Raw genomic sequence first — 23716 nt, 5'->3', positions numbered from 1 at the left:
AGAGATAATGATGCTCTCGGCTGAGCTAATGCGCGATCGGCTCGCCAGCCTTGAGAGGGCTAATGAGGCAGCAACAAAGCGTAGGCAGCGTAAGAAAAAGCGGATATAGAAGCGAGGAGTACTTACAAAGGGAGCTGGAGAGGATCTACTCGCTTAGCGCGAGGCTGATCAGCAGATTGCTCATGAAGAGCGTCAGAGAGGAGAGCGATCAGGTGTTAGCCGCCAGGCTTTGGCGCGCTGTAGTAGGTGCAGAGAGACTGGCCATAACTCGCGTACGTGCAAGAAAGATACTCTAGGTACTGCTTAATCTATTATGTTAATATGTAGTAAAACAACTATATTATGGTGGAACTACAGGCTTATAGACCTCCTAAATATCGTAGCTAGAAACAACCTACTTAGATACTTGTAGGCCTAAAAACCCTACACGTCTTATATAGCCCTTCGGGCTGAAAAAGGACGTTAAACTAGAATAATAATAATAATACAGGCTTATAGAGGTGCGCAGGTTTGGTGGGGTGCGGCGCTCGCTTGCCTGCGGCGCTCGCTTGCCACATACGTTATAGCTTGATTGAATTACATAACGTGCAGGGTCAGTAAGCTGGGCAGATCAGTAAGCTAGGCACCCCACCAAACTTGACGCGACGCTCTACACAACCACCACCATGCCGCGACAACAACGTTCTATACATACTTCTCGTAAAGGCAGAATAAGCCTTGCTATCGCGTCTTATCGTAATAATCTAAAACAATCTATCCGTGCTCTTGCAAAAGCATATAATGTGCCACAATTAACACTACATACTCGCGTTTATAGTACTTAGCCACGACTAGAGCTACAGTCTGTTAACCGTAAGCTATCGTCTATTGAAGAGCAGTCCCTTGTGCAGTGGATCCTAGACCTTGACTATCGTGGTTTTCCACCCCATATTATCGACGTACAACGGATGGCAGACGCGTTACTCGCCGCGCGTGGCCAAGATCTACCTCCACAACCTGTAGGCAAGAAATGGGTGTCGCGCTTTATCCAGAGCCAGCCAGAGCTTTAGACGAAGTAGAGTAGAAGGCTTAACAGCCAGCGCGCCTAGTACGAAGATCCTGCTACAATCGTAGCGTGGTTTAAGTTAGTAGAGGAGACGCGCCAGACGTACAGCGTGCTAGACCAGGATATCTATAACTTTGACAAGACTAGGTTCGCAATAGGCATCGCTAGCACGTCAAAAGTCGTAACTAGCTCTAATAGAGTTAGTCAGGTAGTCGTCGTACAGCCAGGCAATTAGGAGTGGGTTACAGTGATCGAGTGCGTTAACGCGTCTGGCTGGTCTCTGCCACCGTTCGTGATACTGTCTGGCAAGGTTCACCAGAGCAGCTGGTATCACAATCTCCCACCAGACTGGACTATCGGCACCTCAGACAACGGCTGGACGACTGATCAGCTTGGCGTAGAGTGGGTAAAGCACTTCAACCAGCATACAACGGCTCGTACAGCTGGAGTCTATCGGCTGCTTATTCTAGATGGTCATGGTAGCCACGCAACGCCAGAGTTCGACCAGTACTGCACTAAGAATAAGATTATCACTCTCTGTATGCCGCCTCACACGTCGCACCTCCTCTAGCCTCTAGATGTGAGCTGCTACTCTCCTCTTAAGCGCGCGTACGGACGCGAGGTTGAGGAGCTCGCCCAGCATGGGGTCTACCACGTTAACAAGATAGACTTCCTTGCAGCCTATACACGGATCCGGCTAAAGATTTTTACGCAGCAGAATATCCAGGCAGGCTTTTGGGCGACAGGGCTTGTCCCTCCTTGTCTAGATCGCGTTCTATCATCGCTCATAGTAGCTAGAATACCGTCTCCACCACAGACAACCACAGATAATAACACTATAGCGCAGGCAGCAATGCAGACAGAGACACCACATACAGTAGCAGAGCTTCAGCAGCAGGTGCAGTATCTCCAAGAGCGACTGCGCCGGCAGCCAGAGAGTCTAACAAGCGTTGCGATACGCCAGCTTACTAAGAGCGCTTAGCTTACAATGCAATTAGCAACAATACTTGTAGAGGAGAATAAGAAGCTACGTGAAGAGAACTAGCGTTAGCAGCAAAAGCAAGATCAATAGCGTTAATATATTGCTTCTAGTAGGGTACTCTAGGTGCAGCAGGCTTAGCAGCTTATAGCAGAGGCAGAAAGGTTACTTATAGGGGGTAGCCAGAACTAGGCTAGTAAGCGACGTTGGCGCGCGCCGCTAACGTGCACGAAGTGTCACGTTAAAGAACATACTTAGACTTTATACAGAGCTAAATAGTAAACTATATATCTTAATTTTATATTATTTTAATACGTTGTTGTGGCTTAATTGCGCAGAACGTCGCGCGAAGTTTGGTCGGGTGCCCAGCTTACTGATCTGCCCAGCTTACTGACCCTGCACTAACACCCACGCGCTGATCTCATCCGTCCCCTTGCTCGTCTCATCTCAGAATAAGCTCAACGCTCTCTCTCACCTCCTGAGCCGCAATCAACGCCGGTGCGGCCAACTATCGTCAGCACCCTATCGCCAGGCAGATCATCCAATATGGGAACGTAAAAGTGTGCGTTAATCGCAGCCTAGCCAAAGTCCGTCAAGCCTTCTCTGGAGACTTTCCGATAGCCGCTGTGGCTGCATCCACCAGCTCAAAGACCGGTATCTTTAGCTCAACACCGGCATAAATGACCGGCCGACATTGTGAGCTTATGCATACATGGCTCACCGTCTTCATGGGCTGTGACATGTCAGCGCACCATATGAGGTGAACTCTAACAATACTGTGCTGCAGCAGGATCCGCCGATATACGCTCAGTACCACGGCCAGCCAATGTCAAGCACACGCTCACCTCGCATGTACATTTCCAGTCTGGCCTGTGGCGCATATTCATTGAATCGCGCCACTGTCTGGGGCTAATGTCACACACCCCGGTGATGTGTTGGGTTGAGCCACGCGGCCCCTCGTACGGCGTCTCTTCAGCCATCCCGGCGCCACGTCGGAGAACGACTCTAGGGCTATACGCGCTTGCGCTTTGTCTATAACCGGAAACAAATGGCCTCCGTGCGGTACTTTTGACTCTGCTATCGTGCAGGGTGCTCCTTTAGTTCGCCACGCGCGGCTGGTGCCACGCAGCTTTAAGATTCTTTCCTTTCCCATAAGCGTCATTCTGCATGCTTGACTTCGCCCTGCGCCACAGTTTACTTTCATTTATATTCGCAGTGCCCCCACGATGGTGCCCGAATCCACGAGACAAGAGTCACTGGAACTCGAGGCCATGTCACAGGACGAGCTTCTCGGCCCAGAACAAGGTACCATGGGCGACAAAGGCAACGGGAAGGCTAAGAAGCCACTGTCCTTCTACCTAACCTTCTTGGCACTGAACATCTGCGTCCTGCTCGTCTCGCTGGATACAACTGCGCTTTCAGTCGCGATACCGGTACACTCTACGATACCCCTTTGCCCTGAATCTATCGACTAACACACACAACAGTTGATAACCCGTGATCTTGGCGGCACTACTCTCGAAGCTTTCTGGGCCAGTCTCTGTTTCACTCTGGCCGTTGTCGCCGTTATGCCAATCATCACCAGTGTTTCCGATGTCATAGGCCGCAAAATCCCACTCTACATCTCCTTCGTCTTGTTTCTCGTCGGTTCCATCGTCTTCGCGCAGGCCCACAGCATGGCCGTACTCATACTTGGCCGCGTTTTACAAGGTCTGGGCGGCGGGGGTCTTGACGTTCTGGGCGAGGTCATCCTGGCAGATATTACCACCCTCAAAGAGCGGCCCTTATACCTGGGGTTATTCTCCCTTCCCATGGCTGGCGGCGCCATCTGTGGTCCCATCGTGGGAGCGGCACTTGCACAGTATGTCAGCTGGAGATGGATCGGCTGGATCAACCTCCCATTTGGTGTAACCGGCCTGGTGCTCTTCATCTTTTTCTTGCGTCTCAAAAGCATCAACACTTCGCTTACTGACAAACTCGGGCGCCTCGACTGGTTTGGTATGGCGCTTTTTGTGATCGGCAGCACCTTGTTTTCCATTCCGCTCTCTTGGGCCGGCGCCCTGTATCCGTGGGCCTCATACCATACGCTTGTGCCCTTCATATTAGGAATTCTGTTCTTGGTAGCATTCGGCTTCTACGAGGCGCGACCCGTTCAGCCTGTCTTCCCATACCGCATTTTTAAGAGCCGGACGGCCAACGCTACTCTCATTGGCTCTTTCATACATGGCGCCGTGTTCAACAGCGGCCTCCTCTATCTGCTACTATCCTTCCAGGCTACATTTCGAGAGACAGCATCCAGGTCAGCGGTTTCGGTACTGCCAATATGCATTACCATCGTCGTATTCAGCGTAGTTGGCGCTGTCAGTGTCGAGGTCACTCGCAAGTATAAGCTAATTACGATTGTTGCATGGCCATGCATGGCCATCGGTATTGGCATTATGGCGCTGTGGAAACCGCATGCCGTAGCTGCATTCAGATATGGTCCTCAAGTGCTTGCTGGGATAGGCATCGGCATATTGTTCACCACCACCACATTCCCCATGAATGCAAGCCAGCATATCGACGATGCTGGACTTGCTGTTGGCATCATGGTGTCCTTCCGCATGTTTGGAGGCCTGACTGGCATGTCTATCTCCTCGACAGTCTTCCACAGCGTTTTCAAGCATCGCATCTCCCTGCTTGGCGCGCTTCCCGCTCAACTCGCCAAAATCCATGACGTCCGCGAGGCTGTCGGCTTCATACCTTCTCTACGTTCAATCGATCACAAGATCCCACTCTACGGCGCGGTGGTTGAGGCATACAGACTTTCCTTTATGGCTGTATTCGTGGTACTCGCCAGCATGGCTGCTGTTGGCTTCTTTTTCTCTCTTTTCATCGAAGATCTCAGTCTCGAAAGTGACGAGGTTGGAAGGCAGGGCTTCGAGCAGCAGAAATAAAACATGTGTCGAACGGAAAATAATTTATCTACTTCGCCAATATATTAAACATGAATAATCTGCAAATGGATATGTAAAAGTAATTTTATCATAGATTTACAATATACAGAGCTATGCAAATGGCGTGATGATCGCGACATGATGGTGTGAGATGCCCGATATATAGAAAGACGAATAACCAGGACTTCTCCAGTTCTTCAACATTGCTGTCAAGGTCAGCGAACATTACTTGCACGTGGGCATCATCCCGTCGTGCTGCCTATATGTCTGGTATTGAGACCTCTCCGAATACAACCCACGCCCCGTCTGAGCAACCAGCGATTGAAGAACCGACGAGAAGGAAACAGCTAACTTGCATTCTCTGTCAGTCAGACCAAGTTCCCCTCGCTTCCAACATCCCCTCCAGGCTAGGCGAGCGACATGCCACAAAGTATCTTTTCTTCGGGCAAACAGAAAGTCAGCCCTTGGTATCAGACGTTCCAGTGACCAGGTCCTGCCCTTACAAGCCATACTATGCATCTGGACGTATAAGACATGGATCTTTCCTGATCCACATCTAAGGTCATGGGTTCCGCGCTTATCACACCACCTGCATGATTTTTTTTTCCGCGGAGGGTAGTTTTTAGAAGCGGCCTTGGTACGGTGTGACAAGCCCGGGGGTGTTCTCCGCGGTCTTGACAAGCTTCCATGCAGGACGGGGCCTCATCGCCCTACTGATAATAATTGCTGCGCCCAGCGTTCTAATATTTGCTTCCACTTTTGCTGGTACACGGCTGCTCTTTCTTTCCCGCTCTGCAATCTATTCCCCTAAAAACAAAATTGGGTGCGAAGTGAAACGGAAAAAAATAGGACGTTGCGATGGTCCAGCTGGAGCCAAGAAATCGAAGCAGCCATCCGGTCGGTCCCACGGGTCGGTCAGCACGTGTCGCATGTGTCCAATGCTAACAGGGACGGACATTACTCGGTCCCAGTACAAGTCGAACATGGGAAGTCCCGGATACAGTCACAGAAGCTGGAAGCACTCAGACCCCCTCATCAACATTTGCGCTACTGCTCTCGTCATCGCTGTGACTAACCTCCTCTTTCTCCTTTTTCTGTGGTATGTCGTCTGGATGAGGATTCCCTTCATGGTGGCCGTCGCCACGCGCGTGGCTCCACATTACCATGAAGAAAAGGAATCCGAGAAGAACGGCCAAGATGGTAGGTGCTGCGGGGTGACGCATCTTTCAGTCGAATTTGTTTGGCGTCTGCAAAACTGCTGGCTCCCTCAGAACTCTGCGTGCTGTTTTCCCTTTGGGTTCTTTGGTTTTGTGTCACAGGGCCTTTGCCCTTTCTCCCGAGTCGCCCTGGTCGTTACGCGTAGTAGCTCCACGAAGAATGTATGCCGTCGAACTGAGGAGCTCTTTTACAGTGGCCAATCTGCGTTTTCTAGAGGCTTTATTACGTGCCCTAAAGACCCAACCTTATTGTCAAACTCCTTTACAGAATGCCGGACGTTAATGTTGTGTTGAGTGTTGTTCAGTCGCGTTTGGGTTGCACCTCCTGCCCAAGAATCGGCTTATGTAAGATACAGCACACGCTAGTGTGTTTTGGGCATGGTATGCTGGCCCAAGTGGATCTGGAGGACGGCCCAGCTGCAAGTCACTGAACGCGTATGTCTACAAACACACATCCCCGGCCCTCAACTGACCATATGATCGAGTGATGTGGACGACGCGACACCATGGCGCAACACGCGAGGGTCTCTAGTCTTACAGACGAGCTGATACGGTCTATATTGATTTCTGACCCGGCAAAGGACAAGCAGGCGTACAGACACGCCAAAGATCTCGCCTCACGTAACCTTCGAGGTCATCAATATGCACGAACAAATCAGTTTGACGTTACAGCTCGATTTGCGGGGCTTGACGAGAAGTTTCGCATAAAAAATCGCGATGATCTCGCTGATGCTTTGCAAGTACGGCTACAAAAGCTCGAGGGCTACACAAACAAATACAAGCCCGAAATATTGTCCTTGTTGCTTCAGCTAGCCGATCGGCCTCTTGAAAATACGCAGATAGAGGCACTGGAATTGCTCAGACCACCAACCCCTCCTCCCCCATTAACATGGGCGGAGATACTACAAGAAGACCCATATAGCGACGAAGAGATCTGGAAGGATATCGACTATGGTGGTGACTCTTCTGAAGATGAGAAGGTGGCAAAGAAGCCCAAAAGACGCCCAAGCTCGCCGCCGACAAGCTACAATGAAGATGATACCTATGATCCGGAGTCCTGCGTCGTATCTACCGACAAGGACCTTGCGACGAAACTAGAAGAAATACAGTTCTGGACCCGCTCCTCGGACAAAGATAGGGATAGGGTAAGTATTACAGAATTACAGGCGGTCAAGGAGACCTTGTTCATGGTCAATGGGTTGAAGACGAGCCTGTATGAAACCGACAAGCAAAAGCATGGCTTCCGCTACAATAGCACTTACGTCCTCGATCATACTCGATCTACCACTCTGGAGCATTTGCTATCTCAGTTTGCGGAACTCGGCTCAAAAGTGCAAGAGATGCGACGGTGGACGATGCGGCAACAAGCCAGGAAAACACCATCTTCGCCTCTCATGCAGACGTTTGAGGCCGGCGTAAGAAAACGACTACTACAATTCGACTTTTCCCTGGCAGAAATGCAGCAGCAGTACTTGATTCCTGACAAGCCGATTCCTGTTAGTTTGCTCCAGCTGCATACAGATATTCGCAAACTATCTGCGCCCATCCTTCGCCTAGCACCAATCGTGAACCAGCTTAGTCGCGACCAGTCAACCCTAGACGACAAGCCTCTGGCGCACATCAATCCATTTCGCCACTTGGAGGCGCTGTTCGAAGGAACTACTCTGGCGCAGATGACACTGGAAGACGAAATCTTCAAGTACATGTCAGACACCTTCTTTGAGTGCCTGCAGACCTATCTCAAGCCGATACGGCGGTGGATGGAGAGGGGCGAACTGGGCCCAGACCAGGAGGCGTTTTTCGTCGTGGAAAACGATGCAAAGAACGAGGCTGCGTCGCTATGGCACGACCACTACGAGCTGCGCCGCGATGCCCAGAACAAGCTTCAGTTTCCCTCGTTTCTGCAACCAGCGGTAAACAAAATCTTCAACACGGGGAAAAGCGTCGTCTTTCTTAAGGAGTTAGGCATCTACGACACGGTGCTACACTCTTCGGTTCGCGAGCCGAGTTTGGATCATGAGACGGTGTGCGGTATCTCGGACACCGCGCCGCTCTCGCCTTTCCCAGAGCTCTTCCGCATGGCCTTTGAGACATGGATCCGAAGCAAATACTCGGTTGCATCCGCTGTACTGCGTGAACACATCTTCGAGACAGACGGCCTGATGGAGGTGCTAGGCGTGTTCCAGGCACTATACCTAGGTCGAAACGGAGCCGTCTTCGAAGACTTTGCGACAGCAATCTTCGAGCGCATGGATGCCGGCCGACGGGGCTGGAACGATCGATACGTGCTCACTGAGATCACACGGGGCATCTTCAGCACGGTTCTGACGGCCCCAGAAGCAGAGAAGATAGTCGTTCGCTCCAGCAAAGCAAAGGCCCAAGGGAAAACACTTCAGGACCTCGCCATCATTTCTATCGACTACGCAGTAAGTAAATCCATCCACTCACACAAATAAAAATCTCTTAGCCGATGCTAACGCTAACGCTCTCCCAAAGGTCCCCTGGTCCCTCCAAAACATCATCCAACGCTCCTCGCTACCCACCTACCAAGCCCTCTGCACCCTACTCATGCAAATCTACCGCGTAAAATACCTGCTCCAGCGCACGCGGATCCGCGCACCCCGAAAACGCAAGCTGCCCCCTCTCTTCTACAGGCTGCTGCACAGCATAAACTGGTTCACAGATACCCTGCGCTCATACATCACCGAGTCTGCCATCCACCTTACCACACGCAGCATGGTGTCTTCGATGCAGAAAGCCGATGATATCGACGAGATGGCACGTATCCACGTCGAGTACATGGCGAAATTGCAGCAAAGGGCTCTGCTGTCGAAAGATGTAAAGCCTATTTACGCAGCTGTGCTGGAAATGCTGGATCTGGGTGTGCTACTTGCGCGGACTGAAGCCAAGCAGCAGGAATACGTTGATGCCGAGTTTAAACGGTTGCTCCCGTTCATCACGGCGGGACTCAAGAGCGTGGGGAGAGCAGGTGCCGAGCCCATGTGGGAGCAGTTGGCGGACAGGTTGGAATGGGATGGGGGGAGGAAGACGCGTGTATAGATGACGTTAGAAGAAACAATTTGCCGGTTGCCTATTCCTGCTGGTCTTCTTTCTCAGATGAATATATTATGTATCTAGTGGTATATACGCTATCGAGTGATGCAAAAGCGGACGCTGAAGGCACCGAAAAAAAAGACACTCGAGCAAAAAAAACAAGAACAAGAAGAGCCCTATAACCAGAGGGCGCTTGTTTAACTCCACTCGTTCCAAATATACGACGAAGGCTCGTCGTGGCGTGTGTACATATTATGATCTGTAAGCCGTCTATTTATACACGAGAGTCCAGCGAGAAAAGGTCCACTGAGTACGTTATTGTAGAGAGTGGATAAACGACATTTTGACGCAGTATGAAACGTTCTCAGTCCATACCCACGTATTTGAACCACAGGGGGCGACAGTCCTCGCGATTCAACCACTGCTCGCCGTCTGTGAAGCGGCCCTTGTCGCAGCCAGAGCACTTTGGATTGTTGGGGCAGTTGAAAAATGGTATGTGTTGGTATCCAATGTCACGGAACCAGTGGATCTTGCTCTTGTCCTCGAAGAGGCCGAGCGCAACGCTATGAACCGGTGCGTCGCCCCAGCGCTCGTAGAAGAAGCCGCCGGCACGATCAAGGTGATTGAAGTAGTCGCGGTACTTTTTGCTGCGCCAGAAATTCAAGTCGCCGATTTCGAAGTTGGACCAGAAATGGCAGGTAGAGTAACCGTGGGCTTTCTTGTTGTTCTCAGGACGGCGCTCGCCGTCTTCCAGCCACTCTCGCGCATTGTTCGGATGGATATATTCGGGGTGGTCTGCGATGAACTTCTTTGTTTCCGGCCAGAGAGTTGCAACGCTTTCGGGACTATCGTAGATGTTAATGTTGAACCCGTAGGTCTTGTTGTGGTCCTGCATCCATGCGAAGACATCGTAATCGATCTTGCAGAAAAAATGCACGTTCGGCTCGACTCTCCAGTAGTATTGTATGTCCTTTAACGCGGGGTGCTCACTGAACATGCCGCTGTTCCATCGACACATTTGGTGGTACGACTGCTTGCCCATGTACTGCACGTTTTGCGCTGTGAGCAATGAGACAGACTCGCGGTACAGATCCATATTTATCCACGACGGAATGTCCCAGTGTTCGGCGGGAACTAGCTCGTATCGTACTTCGGCGTTTGTGGCTTCGCGTGTAGCCTTTTTGAACTCTTCGGTGAAGGGCACATCGTTGAAAAAGGTCCACGGATAGTTGAATTTGTGATTCCAGGTGCGCTCGAGATCGTGCATACTCTGTAGCATATCCTTGAGTTCTTCATTGCGTACGAGACTGAGTATTGTAGCGTTGATGCGCGCGCTCGCGGGGTTGTTGTAGGCATAGTTGTCGCCTTCGACTCGTCGCAGGGGCTCGGGAGGTTCGCCAGATGCTATCCACGGTATTCAGCATTCGCTCTGGTAATCACGTAAGCGGCGTCTTTCTTACGGTCCAATTGAGGGTCGTGGTCCCAGTTATTGAGTTTGCTGTCTGGAAGCTTGTTCGGAATCTCGATTGGCGGCTCGGAACCTGGTGTCTTCATGATCTGCATGAACAGGTATAAAAAGACGCAGATAGTGGCGCCGGCCAAGTACCGCATGCCCTTTGGAAGCGCCATGTTGAGAAGCGATTTCGGTGACGGGGGGATTTAGGACAAGAGTCCTGGTCCCGCCTCGAAATGTCGGAACATGGTTGAACGTGGTTTCACCGTAGTGACGCGGTGCGCGGTGACGCTAGTCTGCGATAGGAAAGGCGGCATACGCAGCCTGATGCACATGCAGCCGAATGCTGCCGCTACGTTTTACTTCTCATTTACCTTTGGCCAAGACCTGCAATCAGACCGTAGTGACAAGTAACGACTATAGAATATGGCAATAGAACCAGTTTTCAAAGGTGTTAATACAAGACCGCTGGGCTGAGCACACCTTGGAGGCTGATGCCCCACCCCCACATGCTCGTGCACTGTTCACGCTGGGCAACTGCCGCGTCTCGCCGATGCAATCATACCGAGATAACATGTCCAACCTGTGGTTCTCACCGGGTTCTCGGGCCTATTGAAATCACCGTATGCTAGCACTGGGGCAATCGAGGCGCTTTCTACTAAATTACACTTTCTAGTCCCTATTCTTGCTTTTAGATCTTGTATGCTACGTATCACCATGTCTCTCTACTCGCTGTCCATCTCGTCCACATACTTCATGATATCTCTCTTAATCGGAACTTAAATCTACACCTGCAGTTTAGTGCGCATGTCCATGGTGTTCGTGTCCTGCACCCTGGTCACCGAAGTCGACCTTCCATCCTCGCGTGATGAACACACGGGGATCGCGAACAACGGCGTATGCAGCCTTCTTTCCGTCGGCAGCATGGAACTCCAGAGGGATAGACTTCTTTCTGCGAGTCTCCTTTTCTCCCTCCTGCATAACAATCACTTCGTGCTTGTCCTTCCACTCCTTTGGTGCGCCAACAATAACAATCTTCTCGACACGCACGTTCTCCATAGTCTTGAGGTACTTCTCACACTTGACGGTGCGTTGGCTGGTGTCAAGGTTCGACGAGGTGAGAATCTGACGAGGGCCATCAAACGAGAAGCGGCGGTGGATGAAAGCACCCATCTCGTAGTCAAAGGTCTCTCCATCGTCGACATATAGTGTACCTATAGCATTGCCGTCTTTGCCAAGGTTGACAACGAGTGTGAATGGGTCGTACTTCATCAAGCCAGAGGAACGGCGAGGACGGTCTCGACGAGGAACAATGTTGCCGCCTTGCATGAGAAGAGGAATCTTCTCAAGAGGTGCAGGGACAGTGTGATGTCCTTTGCCGCTGTAAGTAGTGTAGTCAAAGTAGTCGTAGTAGGGCTGGTCGTCGGCGATATAGATGGAGACGCTGTCAGCACCCTCCTTAGTAACGGGCTTAGCAAGAAGTCCAGTGGAACCAATGTAGAGCTGGTCGTCAGTTTCAAAGCCAGCCTCATCATCGGGATGAACCCAGAAGTTTGGACGGATGATGGGAGCACCGGTGGTGTGGGCCTCGTGGAAAGCAGTGTACCAGGCAGGAAGCAGCTGGTACCTCAGGCGAAGGGCCTGAGTGATAATCTCAGTGTAAGGCGATCCGGGAATGTAGGGCTCACGACGACGGGTGTCAATGTGAGCGTGGCCACGGAAGAATGGGTAGTAAATGCCGGCCTGGTACCAGCGGGTCAACAATTCCTTGCTGGGGTTTCCAAAAAAGCCTCCAACATCGGCACCTGCAAAGGGAAAACCGGAAATACCCTGGTTGAGAACCATGGGAAGGGAAGCCTCGAGATGAGACCATTCTGCTTGGTTGTCGCCCGTCCACATGGCTGCACTGCGCTGGCTGCCAGAGTAGAAGGCACGAGTGAGAACAAATGGTCGGCGGAGTTCACCCTTCTTGCGCTCAGTGATAGCCTGGTATGTCGCGTTGTGGAAGGTCATGCCGTTGATGTTGTGCACATCGCGGTGCTCCCAGTTGCCATGGTGTAGGTTGTCCTTGGGCATGGTGGTCTCAGGACCGTTGAACACAGATGGCTCGTTCATGTCGTTCCAAATGAAGGTATTGGGAGCGCTTCCCTTGAACTTGTCGTACTTGAACAGCCCCTTCCACCAGTCGACAGCGGCCGGGTTGAAACAGTCCACCCACATTGAAGATCCAGGCCAGCACCATCCGTCGTATTGGTCGCCGTCTTTGTTCTTAACAGCGAGGTCTTTCTTCTTGAGCTCATCAATGACCGGGTAGTCTTCAGTGTTCTTGATGTGTGGGTCAATGATAGCAACAAGTTTCCTCTCTCGCTGGTCAAGCTGTTTCTGCATTCCCTCGGGATCGGGGAAGGTCAGAGGATCGAAAGTGAAGTACTTCTTCTCCTGCGTGTATTCAATATCGAGCCAGATGACATCGTACGGGATGTTGAACTTGTCAAATCTGCGGTCAACGTCCTTGACGTCTTCGTCGGTGACGTAGTTCCATCGGCACTGGTGGTAGGCAATGGCAAAAGACTGCGGCATAGCAGTGTAACCGGTGAGCTCACCATACTGGCGAGTGAGATCCTGAGGAGTGGGGCCGAGGAAGACGAAAACGTCCAACAGACCGCTTTCAGACATCCAGTGGGTTTGTGTATCAGTGTGGCCCTCAACTCCCATGGCCAGAGGGTTTGCCGTAGTCTTTTTCTTGGTCACATCAATCCAGGTCTCGGCAGCGTTGAGCCAGAAGACACCGACGGTCGAGCCCTTGCGGTGAGCTTGCATGAAAGGAATGGCACCATAGAGGGTCATCGGGCTGTCCATCTCGTACTCGAAGACATCGGCATTGTACAAGCGGTAGGGCTCAGTATAGGCGTTGTCACCGCCCCTGCAGTACGTCAGCTACGGTCAGCATACATTCGATCATGGTCCATACCGTGTAGTCTTGAGAGACAGTCTTGTAGCATGCTCTGGGATACCAAAGACATGAGCGTAACCGGGGAAAGAGATGTCGAGCGCCACAGCTTCAGGACCTCTTGGCTTGGTGTCGGTATTTCCACCAAAAGACTCGTCCCACCATGTACTCTCATCTTCAACGGGTTCCTCGGCCTTCTTCTCCTCTTGCTTGGCTTCCTCTTCCCCTTCCTTTTTCTCTTCCACGGGCTTCTCAACCTTTGGCCGCCAGTGCTCAACGTTCATGTAACCACGCTCGTTGAACTTGACCTGAGTCTCTCCATCTCTCTGGAACTCGATGCCGAATGGAGCGTGCCGAATGATAGCTTGATGCTTGCCATCTTTGCCATAGACGACCTTGGTGTATCCGTCTTCAACCTCGGGGCTAAGAGCAGCACCTGAAGAGAGCTTCAGCCCACCGACAAGAGCCCACTGAGCAGCTTCGTTGTACCGCTCCTTCCTGGCCTTGCTGTCGTGGCGGAGCTGGATGTCGCCCTTGGCCCTCTTCTCCTCGTCAAGGGTAACGCGTGCGACGCCGGTTTCGAGAAAAGTCACAGTCAGTGGTAGGCGAACTTTCTCCTCGCCTTCCTTGAGGGTCTTGAGTACAACGCCCTCTAATTGGCCGTTGTTGAAGGTTATCGAGGCGGGATCGAGCATGTACGGTGAGCTCCAAGAGCTCGATGCGGCGACGTCATCGGCGAACTGGCGATTGCGTTTGCAGAAGCCAGACTGATCACATGTTTTGAAGTTTTCGTGCTTGACGGATACTGCCACTTGTTAGCACATGCTCGAATGCCTTGTAACTGCGCGGCAACAAGACGAATAGTCGAGCTGTCAGCCACGGCGGGACAGCTGAGGGTAGCTACATACCAGCTGGCCCCAACAAGCAACACAGCAATGCTAATAGTAAGAAAACGGCGGTCCACCGGGGAGGCCGGTCCCGTGAAGTCATCATGACAGGCAGCTGGTGAGCAGAAGTTCAGAAGCCCGCCTGGGATGCCATCAACTCAAACCAATCCTCAACACTCGAGATGCCATGTGGACTTTGAGACGCCGCCAAGCTCAGGGTCCAAGGGCCTTGCACAAATCTGGCATAATTTTATGCAACACTACCCCACTAGACAGCGAAGGCCGCAGCAACACCCCCTACCCCCACCTCTCAAAAAATCCAGCTCCAGCTCGGCCTCTTCCTGCTCCTCTTTCCTATCCTCCACCTCAATCCAGGTATGTCTGATCCACCCGCCCCTGAGCCATTGAGTCTCCAACGCTAACCCCGTCACCAGAACATCCCAATTCAATCCACCACCAAAATGACTACCGAGCAAACGTACGTTTACCTTCAGACCACAAGGGCCTACCTCAGGGGCGGTGAACAGCACGACTGACAGCACCCATAGCTTCATCGCTATCAAGCCTGATGGCGTTCAGGTACGTGATAGCTAGATTCTGTTCACAACCATCCCGTGCAGCTGCCCTTTGCAATTCAATTGCTGCAACGCAGATGGCGGCCGGCGAAATCTCTAGCAAAAAGCAAAGCACCATACTGACTTGCTCGCCAGCGCGGCCTCATCGGTCCCATCATCACCCGCTTTGAGAACCGCGGCTTCAAGCTTGCGGCCATCAAGCTCGTCTCTCCCTCCAAGGACCACCTCGAGAAGCACTACGAGGACCTGAAGGACAAGCCCTTCTTCCCCGGTCTAATCTCCTGTATGTATACATAGCTCAACCAAAACAGTTGCTTCGCTATCATCGTGAAATAACCTATTAACTCTGTTCAGACATGAGCTCCGGCCCCATCTGCGCCATGGTCTGGGAGGGCCGTGACGCCGTCAAGACCGGCCGCACCATCCTTGGTGCCACCAACCCCCTTGCCTCCGCCCCCGGCACCATCCGTGGTGACTACGCCATTGACGTTGGCCGCAACGTCTGCCACGGTTCCGACTCTGTTGAGAACGGCAAGAAGGAGATCTCCCTCTGGTTCAAGGAGGGCGAGGTCCAGAGCTGGAAGAGCGCTCAGCACGACTGGGTCTACGAGAAGTAAATGCCTTGACAACTACATTGTGGCAGCATAGAGCAGCTGAGTAGCCGCGAGGGGTCCGGCGAAGAGCAGGCTAGCACCGTGTGACTTCAATGACATAGGGTGTTGGCCAGCCTAGTAGTTGCGACTTCTTGGCGAAAGGCTGCTCTGGGCTTTCATGGCATGGGTGTGGGCTACGAGATATGACCGGATGAACAAAAGGATAAAGTAGAAATCAATGAGACACATGAATGATCTCAACACCTCCGTATTCAAATGTGATGTTAATTAGGTGATACATGTTGTTCTCTAACTGCCACCTTGCAGACAAGGTATTCTATGTGCGCTCCATTGCCAACTATCCAGGTGCAATAAATCTCCCATTTTCAATACCCGAAACCCATACGCTCAACATTACACTCGCATCTCACTTGGACGTTCAATCTCCCCCAGTCGCAGCGCCCTTGGCCTTATCCTTACTCCTAGTCTTAACCTGACTCTCCTCCTTCTCCTGCAACTCCTGCTCCACCTTGCCCAAAAACCACTTCCTCAGTCTCTCGACCTCGCGCCACTCACCCTCGCCACGCTCAACCTCTGGCCCTTTAACTTCTTCCCTCGCCTTCAACTCACCAAACACACCTCTCTTCGCGCCCCACACGGGTTTCCCCCAACGCCACACACACCACGCGCTCTCATCTGCACTAACAAGCGTAGGATGTCTGTTTAGCGATTTAACAGCAAACGCACGCAGCAGAATGACGTCGCCGACTGCAGCTTCGGGCAGAGCATCTTGGTACGCGCGAAAGCACTGGACGGTCGTTGTGGCGGGCCAGGAACTCGCGTCGGTGACATGCAGGGTGGTATTCCAGTGCTTGGGCCCCTTCTTGGCTTTTTCGGCGGGAGTCGTGGGCGCGGTGACGAGGGCGAGGATGTCCGGGTTGGCGGCTGAGTGGAACTGGGAGGAGCGGTTGAGGAAGTAGAGGAGGTCTTTCAGCGGGGTGTAGTAGGCGAGTGGTGTGGAGAGGCCGATTGAAGGCTGTTCTGGGGTGCTCTCGGTTTGTGAGGGGTGCTCCTCTTTGAGTGCTGGGGAGGCTGAGGCTGAAGCTATGTCTGTGGCTTTTCGGTTGCTTCGAGGCGTAGTCTTGGTGAGGGCTGACTTTTTGGTGGGAGGCGAGAGAACCGCGGCATCCATGTTGGCATTGGTCTGAGAAGAGCGGAGGTCCGCAGATGTTTTCTGTGTTTGTTGAGGAGTTAATAATGATTTATGCTCAGCAGTCGCAGCAACCAAGCCAGGCTGAGAATCCATGTTGGCTTGCTGCGTTGGTTCTGGAGTCATGGGCTTATGCTTTTGAACGACTGCTTGTGGGTTGAGCGCAACATGAGAATGGGTCTCATTAGCGCCAATTGCAGCTGTTTGCTGCGGATCATCTTGTCTGTCTTGGCCTTCACTGTGAGGGGAGTTCTCCTCAGGCTTCTTATCAAGCCTTGAGCTGGTTTCAACAGTCACTTCGCTGTCCTGGGGCTCGGAAAGAGTGTAAACATTCCTCCTTGTTCTCCGCACATTGCCAGGGCTTTGAGCAGCTGGTTCGATGGGTCCTGCTGAACGCAATCTTCTGCTGGGGCTACCAATTTCAGATGCGGCGAATTGGCTGCTTTTGGGCTCTAATGCCTTTGGGGCGGGCTTCTTTCGTCCAGCTCTAGTCCTCGATTTCGTCTTCGGCTCTGTATCCGTACCAGATGGAGGCTCGGTGTCCATTTCCTCTTCCTTTCTAGGAGTACCACCCTTAACAGGGCTGCTGAAATCCGCTGTTCGTTTCCCGGCCGCTTCCTCTAGTGTGGGTGCAGGTGACACAGAGTACCCAGTGCTAACATCCTCTTCCCACTTTTTGACAAAGACTTCATCGGGATAGTTGTCCTGGGAGGCACCCGGTTCTTGTGACTGGGATTTGGTAGAGGATGGGCCAGAACCTTTTGCCTTAGTGGAGTTGGAAGCGAATTCGTGGTTTAGACTCCTCCGTAAAGACTTTTGGGGACTCTTGCGAGCAGCAGCAACAGCAACAGCCATGGTCTTCCTAGGTGATAACAAACTCGAGTAGCTGCGAACGCTACTTGGTGAGTTCTGTATAGTGTCTTGTGATGGGGATCTTGCTGAACGAGTGCGTGTCCTCGGAGGAGAGATGACTGAGCGAGCGATGGAACTCACAGAACCTCGTGACCGTGTCGACCGTGTGGCACGATTGGAAAGAGGTACCTCATCATTTATCGATGGTGTTTGGGCTTTTGCCCTGGATCGTGTGTTCCTAGGAGACACAGTAGCCGAGATATCTACGGTCTGCATTTCAGTCGTAGCGTGATCTTGCTCAGACACGGTCATGGAGAGCTCGCGTGTAGAGATGTTGGAAACTTCACTCGTTAGAGCATGAGATTGATCTAGTTGTGACTCTAGACCGTCTTCTGTCGGTTCTTCTTTGATGGCTGAATCTTGCTCTGATTCACTATATTGCTCAACTTCGAATTCATGTGATGCATGACCCATCGGGAAAGCATCCTGCAGGTACTCGTCGGTGGCTTCTATCATGGATTCGTATGAATGATCCACAGAAAAAGAATGTTCGATCTGGGTCTCGTCTGCACTAAGCTCCGGCTCCTGAGATTGCGTGTGAGCTTCAATTCGCTCATCGGGTGCTTCAGCAGTATGGGAAGTCCCAGTCGCAGAATCTAGGTTTACAAACTCGCTGTGGCTGTCAAGGTCCATAGATGGGGATTGGTTTCGATCTCGAACCTGATCCTGTGGGCTCCTCGGGCGGTTATCCTCGATGGGAGAATTGCGCTCACTAAGCGAATCTTGCTGGTGGTCCTTTGATTCATCAGCAGTTTTGCTGTCCTCGTGATGTAGAGCTGAGTCGTCATCCGCGTCATCTTCAGACGGGTTGTCCGTAGATGATGGTAAAATATGCCCAGTGGCCATCTGGTCCTGGTCTTCGGTGCTGGATGCAACTTCTTCTTCTCCTTCATCCTCCGAGTCTGATGAAAGCATTGATACGTCCTGTCCTTGAACATCTTCCACAGTGACAAGTGTATCATCCGTAGCTGTTTCTCGCACTTCTTCGTTGGGTGATTCAATATCCACTGTGTGCTGTGGCATTGGAGAGACTCCTGCGTCCTGGATGTTGAATGAAGACTCATCAATTGTAGTCGATGCTGACATTTCTGGAGCTGTATCGATTTCCCTGTCTGGCTGAGCTTCAGGTGGTGGCGAAGAAAGCTCCATAGGGCGCGAAAATCCAGCACCATCTATACCGAAAGTGAATCGTACCGGTGTAAAGACGGACTCATGATTCGGGTGCAATGTAGATGCCTTTGATGAGCCTATCGAGCTGAAGAACGACGTTTCGCCAATGTAGCTTGCTTCACTTGGCGGCTTCTCCTCTTCATCATCCTGTTCTTCTACTTCTGCAGACTGTCCACTAGTGACTAGGTGGTCGAAATAAGAGGTAGCATTGTTTTCACGCTCGCCGGGAAACGGTGATGGGAACGGGAGGTTGGCTGAGTCAAGAGGCTGGAGGGTTGGGCTTGCCGGTTCTCTGCCGATTGGGGTCAAGAGGCCTCCGCTGGCCAAGTTCAGGGGATTGTTTGGTGAGATGGACAAAGTGGGAGGTGGCATAGCAGGTTTTGGAGCATCGAGCTGTAATGTTAGGGATGCTGCAGCAACTTGGTCACCAGCTCCAGTGGTTGGCATGGACTCTGCAACTTGTTGCACTTCAACGGTTTGTATCCGATCAGTGTCCTTCTCGTTTTCTGTTCTCACGTCTGGTGCGATGGCTACATCAACATCCATGGCTTCGCGATCCATGTGCTGAACGTCATCAGTGCCGGCCTCGGTCGTAGTCGTACTGACACCCTCTGTCTCTCCTTGTGCAGGATATTCCTCCTCGGTGTTTACTTCAGTGTCTACTTCTGTATCACCTCCAAAAGCATATAGGGCATCCGACTGAAGATACTCATCAGGACCCGCATAGAGCTCGTCGTAGCCAGCGTCGCCCACCGAGTTCTTCCCAGTATCGTGTTCACTTAGGGACGGAGCAGCGTTGTCTGTTGGCGCTTCGGGTTCTGTTCGCTCAATGCTTCGGTCATGCTGCGAGTCTACTGAAGTTGATGGCATGTCGGGTTTTGAAGGCGAGGTGGGCGTTTGAGGAAGCTGGGCTGCGCGGCTAGGCGATGCTTCGAGCCATTCGAGTTCGTTTTCGACAGTTGTATCCTCCTTCTCGGGCGAGGGCGTCCTTGCGCTGTATGTCCATGTCTTCCAATCACGATACGATTTCCTCCTTCGCTTTCTGTCATGGCCTTCTTCAGACTCGTCGGTGAGGGGATCGTACGGCGCTTGAAAGAATGGCCCATCGGACAGGCGCACGCGCTTCAAAAACGCAGGAGAAGAGTATTGCGACGCCGGGCTTGGAACGAATCCAGATTCGCGGCGGGCGGGCGACTGGGGCGCAGGCGTGGGCGCTGCATCGATAACCTCGACATTTGCTGTTTCTTGGCCGTTGCGGAAGACGCGAATGACTGCCGTCTGAGCGTATACCAGCTCCCAGTCGATGCTCTTGCCGGGCGTGCTGACAGCGCCTTCGGTGACGAATTGCGCGCCCCGCAGGCTCAATACGACTTCATCGCCGATTCCCACGCCTGTTGTCGCAATGGCTTTTGCGCTGGCTCCCGAGAAGCGAGCCCTGACCTGTCCGTTCTTTCGCCGCAATCGGACATCTGGTTCGGCGAGAAGGAGAGCCAGCTGGCGAGCCGACGACGAGTAGGGCCATATCAACGTGACCCTGGCCCGGAAATGCTTGGATTCGACCGTGGGCAGCTCGGGGCTGAGCTGGGCAATGGGCGTGTGTTCCATGGCGCGCGTGAAAGGCGCAGGTTGCTGTTATGGCTGCGACATGGTGTAGAAAAGCGGTTGGAGCAGCGAGCAGGCCCGAGAGGGAATCATGCGCCGGGCAATGTGGATGGATGGTGGATTGACGTGTGAGCAACGGCGGCTCCTTCCGTCGCGTGGACCGACGCGCCCCATCCAGCACTTTCCACTTTCGGCCACCTCGGTAGCGCCTGCTCTTCTGCCGCATGACGCCGTGAAGCTTCCTCACGCGGAAATTTCTACACAAACCCTGCTTCTGCTACGTGAAGAAGACATCTTCTAGTCGACCCCCAATCCACCAGGAAACCGACAGCCTTCGTAGTCACATTCAACGTCACGTTATCTCTTTCCGTACGATACAGTTGAACCTCCACGACACTCAGTCAAGTTGATGTACGATGATGTTTAAATGACAGTCAGTTCAGAAACTGGTAGGCTTCTTACAACATCAAACAATAGCTACTAGCATCATTACTTAGGACTCAAATAATGGCAATACAATGACAGAACCCAGAACAGTCGACCCACGCTAAAAAGTGCAATCTGTGCAATCAGCATCGAAACTACGAATAAAGGATCGAACCTCGCAAGATTTCTGACACGTTAAGCAAGCCTCGCATTAAGCAGTGCGCGCATGCAACAGCGATAAGCAAGGCTCATCCATCCAACTACGGGAGCTCAAGCACGTCCTTCAACACAGCCAGTGCGCCGAACAGCTCATTGTCATGGTACCTCCTTGCATTCACCTGAAGAGTGACTGGCGCACCCTCGAAGTTTGAGCTCTCCCACAGTTCCTTGACGTGTCTGCACTCGTTGCTCAGTGGCTTGTAATCCGGGGCATATTGTTCCTTTGCTTCAGCCCTGAGCGGCGTCGGTACTACAACGCCTGGATAATCCACGAAGTTATACAGACTCGTATACGTCCAATAAAACGCCGTGTCATGCGCCGAAGCCGGACCAACAAACGCAGGTCCAATAACAATGTCGACTTCTTGTTTGTTCCAACTCTCGGCGAACTCATAGCGGAACTTATCGCGCTCAGCGCGCAACTCGTTCACTTGCTGGGCGTTGAGCATGCCGTGCGGCTCAGCCTCTTTCCAAGTGAAGTCACTAAGCGAAAGGATCGGCTCGCCTGAAGACATGATAGTGTCTTTAGAGCCCTTGCCGCCATCAGGCCAGTACATGCGTCGGATCTTTACCCATGCTTCTGCTGCCTTGTAAGGCTTGAATTCTTTGACTTGGAAGGCACCGGAATGCTTCGGATCGGATAGACGTGAGCGAGCCCATGCTATGGCGCGCTTGACTGGTGGCTGAGGGTCGATGAAACCGTCGTTCTCGATGATGCCTATTCTCAGGGGCTTTTTGATTGGCGAGTGCACGCCTGTCCAAGGCAATGGAATTACCTTTTGGTCTAGCAACCAGGGTTTTTGATCGACGATGGTGTTCATGAAAAGATTCAAGTCCCGCAGGCTTCGACTAAACGGACCAGTGCTGCACAGAATGTTTAGTTCTGCGGCGAAGGCGCTTGCGATGAAGTTTTTCATGGGAAGCAAATATGATGTGGTCTTGTATCCATATATGCCACAAAACGCCGCAGGGCCTCTGATGCTACCGCCAATATCCGTACCTACACCAAGGACAGATCCCTTCATGGCCATCAGTGCAGCTTCGCCACCTGACGAGCCGCCAGCACTGAGATCAGTGTTGAAAGGACATAGAGAGCGGCCGTAATGAGATGTCGTCTCCAAATGCATGATAGCCTGCGGTTGGTTGGTCTTGCAATAGAACACTGCACCTTGTTCTCTTAACAATGACACGATAACACAGTCGTCTTCATCGAATTGCGTGCTCGCAACGGATCCATACGAGGAGTAGGTTCCAGCGAGAGGTATGTGCTCCTTGATGCTGACTGGCACTCCGTGAAGAAGACCGAGAGTCTTTCCAGTCTTCTCCTGATAATCGTCAAGCTCTTTGGCTCTTTCAATCGCGACATCCATGAACCACTGAGTCAAGCAGCAGGTCACTTGGTGCGCGATTATGGCGCGTTTGGAAAAGGCCGTGGCCACTTGGACTGCTGTCAACTTGCGGGCAGCAATAGCCTCAGCAAGGCCTACCGCATCGTACTTTTCTGTAATTTCGATCTCGGCAGGAGTTAACAGACCGCACGTTGCCGGTACTTTGGACACGTCCTTGGGCGGACTCGAAAAGAATTCCGATGGCAGTCGCAGTTCTGCAGGCACCTTTGCCGCAAAGGCTTCGAGCATAGAGGCACGTCTCTTCTCATAGCCAGGTGTACCCTGAGGCACGGGTTTGGGTTGGAGTACCGTGAAGCTGGAGGGATAGTGCGACATTTTGATATATGAAACTCTACGAAGAACAGATGCACGCAGGTAACTGTTTCTTATATACACCCGGCAATCATGGTACCCCTACCCACCATTCCTTGGCTATTTTCACGGCCAAACGGAAGTGTGAACTTTGTGTCTCCTCATTCTTTACACTTTTGGTCTTATCACCGCAATCTTAGCAGTCAAATTCCGTGGATGGCGCACTCAATACACAGATAAAGGAGTTGGAGACATGTGCGGAATGAATCCGGTGGCCGTGTATGGTACGTCAGTCAGCATAGACCCCGCAGGACCCCGCATGAACGATTTGGTCGATCCGCCTACTTCCTACACCTACTCCAATCACAGCCAGATACTCTATCAAAAAGGCGGTTCTTATCCCGATGACAAGCCGTTGAAGGGGCTGTTCCGCTATCTTGAGCCTTACCGTTTTCGCTTGGATTTGCTTTTTGACGGCGAGGTCTGAGGCATCACATTAGCCACTCCAACAATCTCCAAATCTGTTGAGTAGCTATCATGCAGATCATTTGGAGCAAAATCAAGATAGAAAACAACCATGGCAACAAATGTATATGTCATGATACGCCTGCTACCATGTGAAGTGTGACCTCGAGGGGCCATTGGATAGCGTACCATACACACGCGCCCTACTCCAGTAAGCCCAAAGATAGCCCCCCACTCTTGTACCACCAACTTATAGACCTGTTCGCATGTTTCCATATCCCATTCTAACCAACTCCTCTGCTTCGACCTGCCAAAGTCGAGAA

The 23716-nt window shown here is 52.1% G+C and overlaps 8 protein-coding genes across 8 annotated transcripts; 4 read left to right on the top strand and 4 right to left on the bottom strand.

The window, feature by feature from the left end:
* Positions 1 to 2975: 2975 nt before the first annotated feature.
* Positions 2976 to 5022, top strand: SETTUDRAFT_164458 (uncharacterized protein). Its single transcript, XM_008030398.1, has 2 exons — positions 2976 to 3457; positions 3512 to 5022. The coding sequence occupies exons 1-2, from the start codon at positions 3251 to 3253 to the stop codon at positions 4958 to 4960; spliced, it is 1656 nt and encodes a 551-aa protein (XP_008028589.1). The 5' UTR covers positions 2976 to 3250; the 3' UTR covers positions 4961 to 5022.
* A 139-nt stretch (positions 5023 to 5161) lies between these two features.
* Positions 5162 to 5735, top strand: SETTUDRAFT_164457 (uncharacterized protein). Its single transcript, XM_008030397.1, has one exon. The coding sequence runs from the start codon at positions 5224 to 5226 to the stop codon at positions 5518 to 5520; it is 297 nt and encodes a 98-aa protein (XP_008028588.1). The 5' UTR covers positions 5162 to 5223; the 3' UTR covers positions 5521 to 5735.
* A 948-nt stretch (positions 5736 to 6683) lies between these two features.
* SETTUDRAFT_155515 (uncharacterized protein) lies at positions 6684 to 9337 on the top strand (the record flags this gene model as incomplete). The annotated part of the gene is made up of 3 exons (XM_008030396.1): positions 6684 to 8603; positions 8674 to 9200; positions 9316 to 9337. 3 exons carry the CDS (start codon positions 6684 to 6686, stop codon positions 9335 to 9337), a joined length of 2469 nt encoding a protein of 822 aa, XP_008028587.1.
* A 2-nt stretch (positions 9338 to 9339) lies between these two features.
* Positions 9340 to 10884, bottom strand: SETTUDRAFT_180277 (glycosyltransferase family 15 protein). Its single transcript, XM_008030395.1, has 2 exons — positions 10692 to 10884; positions 9340 to 10635 (listed from the first exon to the last, which is right to left on the bottom strand). The coding sequence occupies exons 1-2, from the start codon at positions 10858 to 10860 to the stop codon at positions 9596 to 9598; spliced, it is 1209 nt and encodes a 402-aa protein (XP_008028586.1). The 5' UTR covers positions 10861 to 10884; the 3' UTR covers positions 9340 to 9595.
* Positions 10885 to 11332: 448 nt separating this feature from the next.
* SETTUDRAFT_164455 (glycoside hydrolase family 31 protein) lies at positions 11333 to 14655 on the bottom strand. Its single transcript, XM_008030394.1, has 3 exons — positions 14543 to 14655; positions 13656 to 14439; positions 11333 to 13607 (listed from the first exon to the last, which is right to left on the bottom strand). Exons 1-3 carry the CDS (start codon positions 14622 to 14624, stop codon positions 11483 to 11485), a joined length of 2991 nt encoding a protein of 996 aa, XP_008028585.1. The 5' UTR covers positions 14625 to 14655; the 3' UTR covers positions 11333 to 11482.
* A 302-nt stretch (positions 14656 to 14957) lies between these two features.
* Positions 14958 to 15972, top strand: SETTUDRAFT_164453 (uncharacterized protein). Its single transcript, XM_008030393.1, has 4 exons — positions 14958 to 14999; positions 15070 to 15100; positions 15232 to 15379; positions 15451 to 15972. The coding sequence occupies exons 1-4, from the start codon at positions 14983 to 14985 to the stop codon at positions 15711 to 15713; spliced, it is 459 nt and encodes a 152-aa protein (XP_008028584.1). The 5' UTR covers positions 14958 to 14982; the 3' UTR covers positions 15714 to 15972.
* Positions 15973 to 16036: 64 nt separating this feature from the next.
* On the bottom strand, positions 16037 to 20586 carry SETTUDRAFT_139132 (uncharacterized protein; the record flags this gene model as incomplete). Its single annotated transcript, XM_008030392.1, has 2 exons — positions 16037 to 16830; positions 16870 to 20586. The coding sequence occupies 2 exons, from the start codon at positions 20584 to 20586 to the stop codon at positions 16129 to 16131; spliced, it is 4419 nt and encodes a 1472-aa protein (XP_008028583.1). The 3' UTR covers positions 16037 to 16128.
* Positions 20587 to 21269: 683 nt separating this feature from the next.
* On the bottom strand, positions 21270 to 22952 carry SETTUDRAFT_21588 (uncharacterized protein; the record flags this gene model as incomplete). The annotated part of the gene is made up of 1 exon (XM_008029847.1): positions 21270 to 22952. One exon carries the CDS (start codon positions 22950 to 22952, stop codon positions 21270 to 21272), a length of 1683 nt encoding a protein of 560 aa, XP_008028038.1.
* Between the last annotated feature and the right edge of the window lie 764 nt (positions 22953 to 23716).

This window comes from Exserohilum turcica, assembly GCF_000359705.1.
Source record: "Exserohilum turcica Et28A unplaced genomic scaffold SETTUscaffold_4, whole genome shotgun sequence".
Classification (NCBI taxonomy): Eukaryota; Fungi; Ascomycota; class Dothideomycetes; order Pleosporales; family Pleosporaceae; genus Exserohilum; species Exserohilum turcicum.
Note: the sequence above shows the minus strand (reverse complement) of the source record. Positions and strands in the feature narration are given on the sequence as shown.

Bases quoted from the DNA above. Each gene is read 5' to 3' on its own strand.
- SETTUDRAFT_180277 (XM_008030395.1), bottom strand. From the start codon at position 10,860: ATGGCGCTTCCAAAGGGCATGCGGTACTTGGCCGGCGCCACTATCTGC. The intron at 10,636-10,691 runs GTAAGAAAGACG...TACCGTGGATAG, and splicing joins CCACGACCCTCAATTGGACC to CATCTGGCGAACCTCCCGAG.
- SETTUDRAFT_164457 (XM_008030397.1), top strand. From the start codon at position 5,224: ATGTCTGGTATTGAGACCTCTCCGAATACAACCCACGCCCCGTCTGAG.
- SETTUDRAFT_164458 (XM_008030398.1), top strand. From the start codon at position 3,251: ATGGTGCCCGAATCCACGAGACAAGAGTCACTGGAACTCGAGGCCATG. The intron at 3,458-3,511 runs GTACACTCTACG...CACACACAACAG, and splicing joins CGCTTTCAGTCGCGATACCG to TTGATAACCCGTGATCTTGG.
- SETTUDRAFT_164455 (XM_008030394.1), bottom strand. From the start codon at position 14,624: ATGACTTCACGGGACCGGCCTCCCCGGTGGACCGCCGTTTTCTTACTA. The intron at 14,440-14,542 runs GTATGTAGCTAC...AACAAGTGGCAG, and splicing joins TTGCTTGTTGGGGCCAGCTG to TATCCGTCAAGCACGAAAAC. The intron at 13,608-13,655 runs GTATGGACCATG...GACGTACTGCAG, and splicing joins CTGTCTCTCAAGACTACACG to GGGCGGTGACAACGCCTATA.
- SETTUDRAFT_164453 (XM_008030393.1), top strand. The intron at 15,101-15,231 runs GTACGTGATAGC...CTTGCTCGCCAG, and splicing joins TCAAGCCTGATGGCGTTCAG to CGCGGCCTCATCGGTCCCAT. The intron at 15,380-15,450 runs GTATGTATACAT...AACTCTGTTCAG, and splicing joins CTTCCCCGGTCTAATCTCCT to ACATGAGCTCCGGCCCCATC.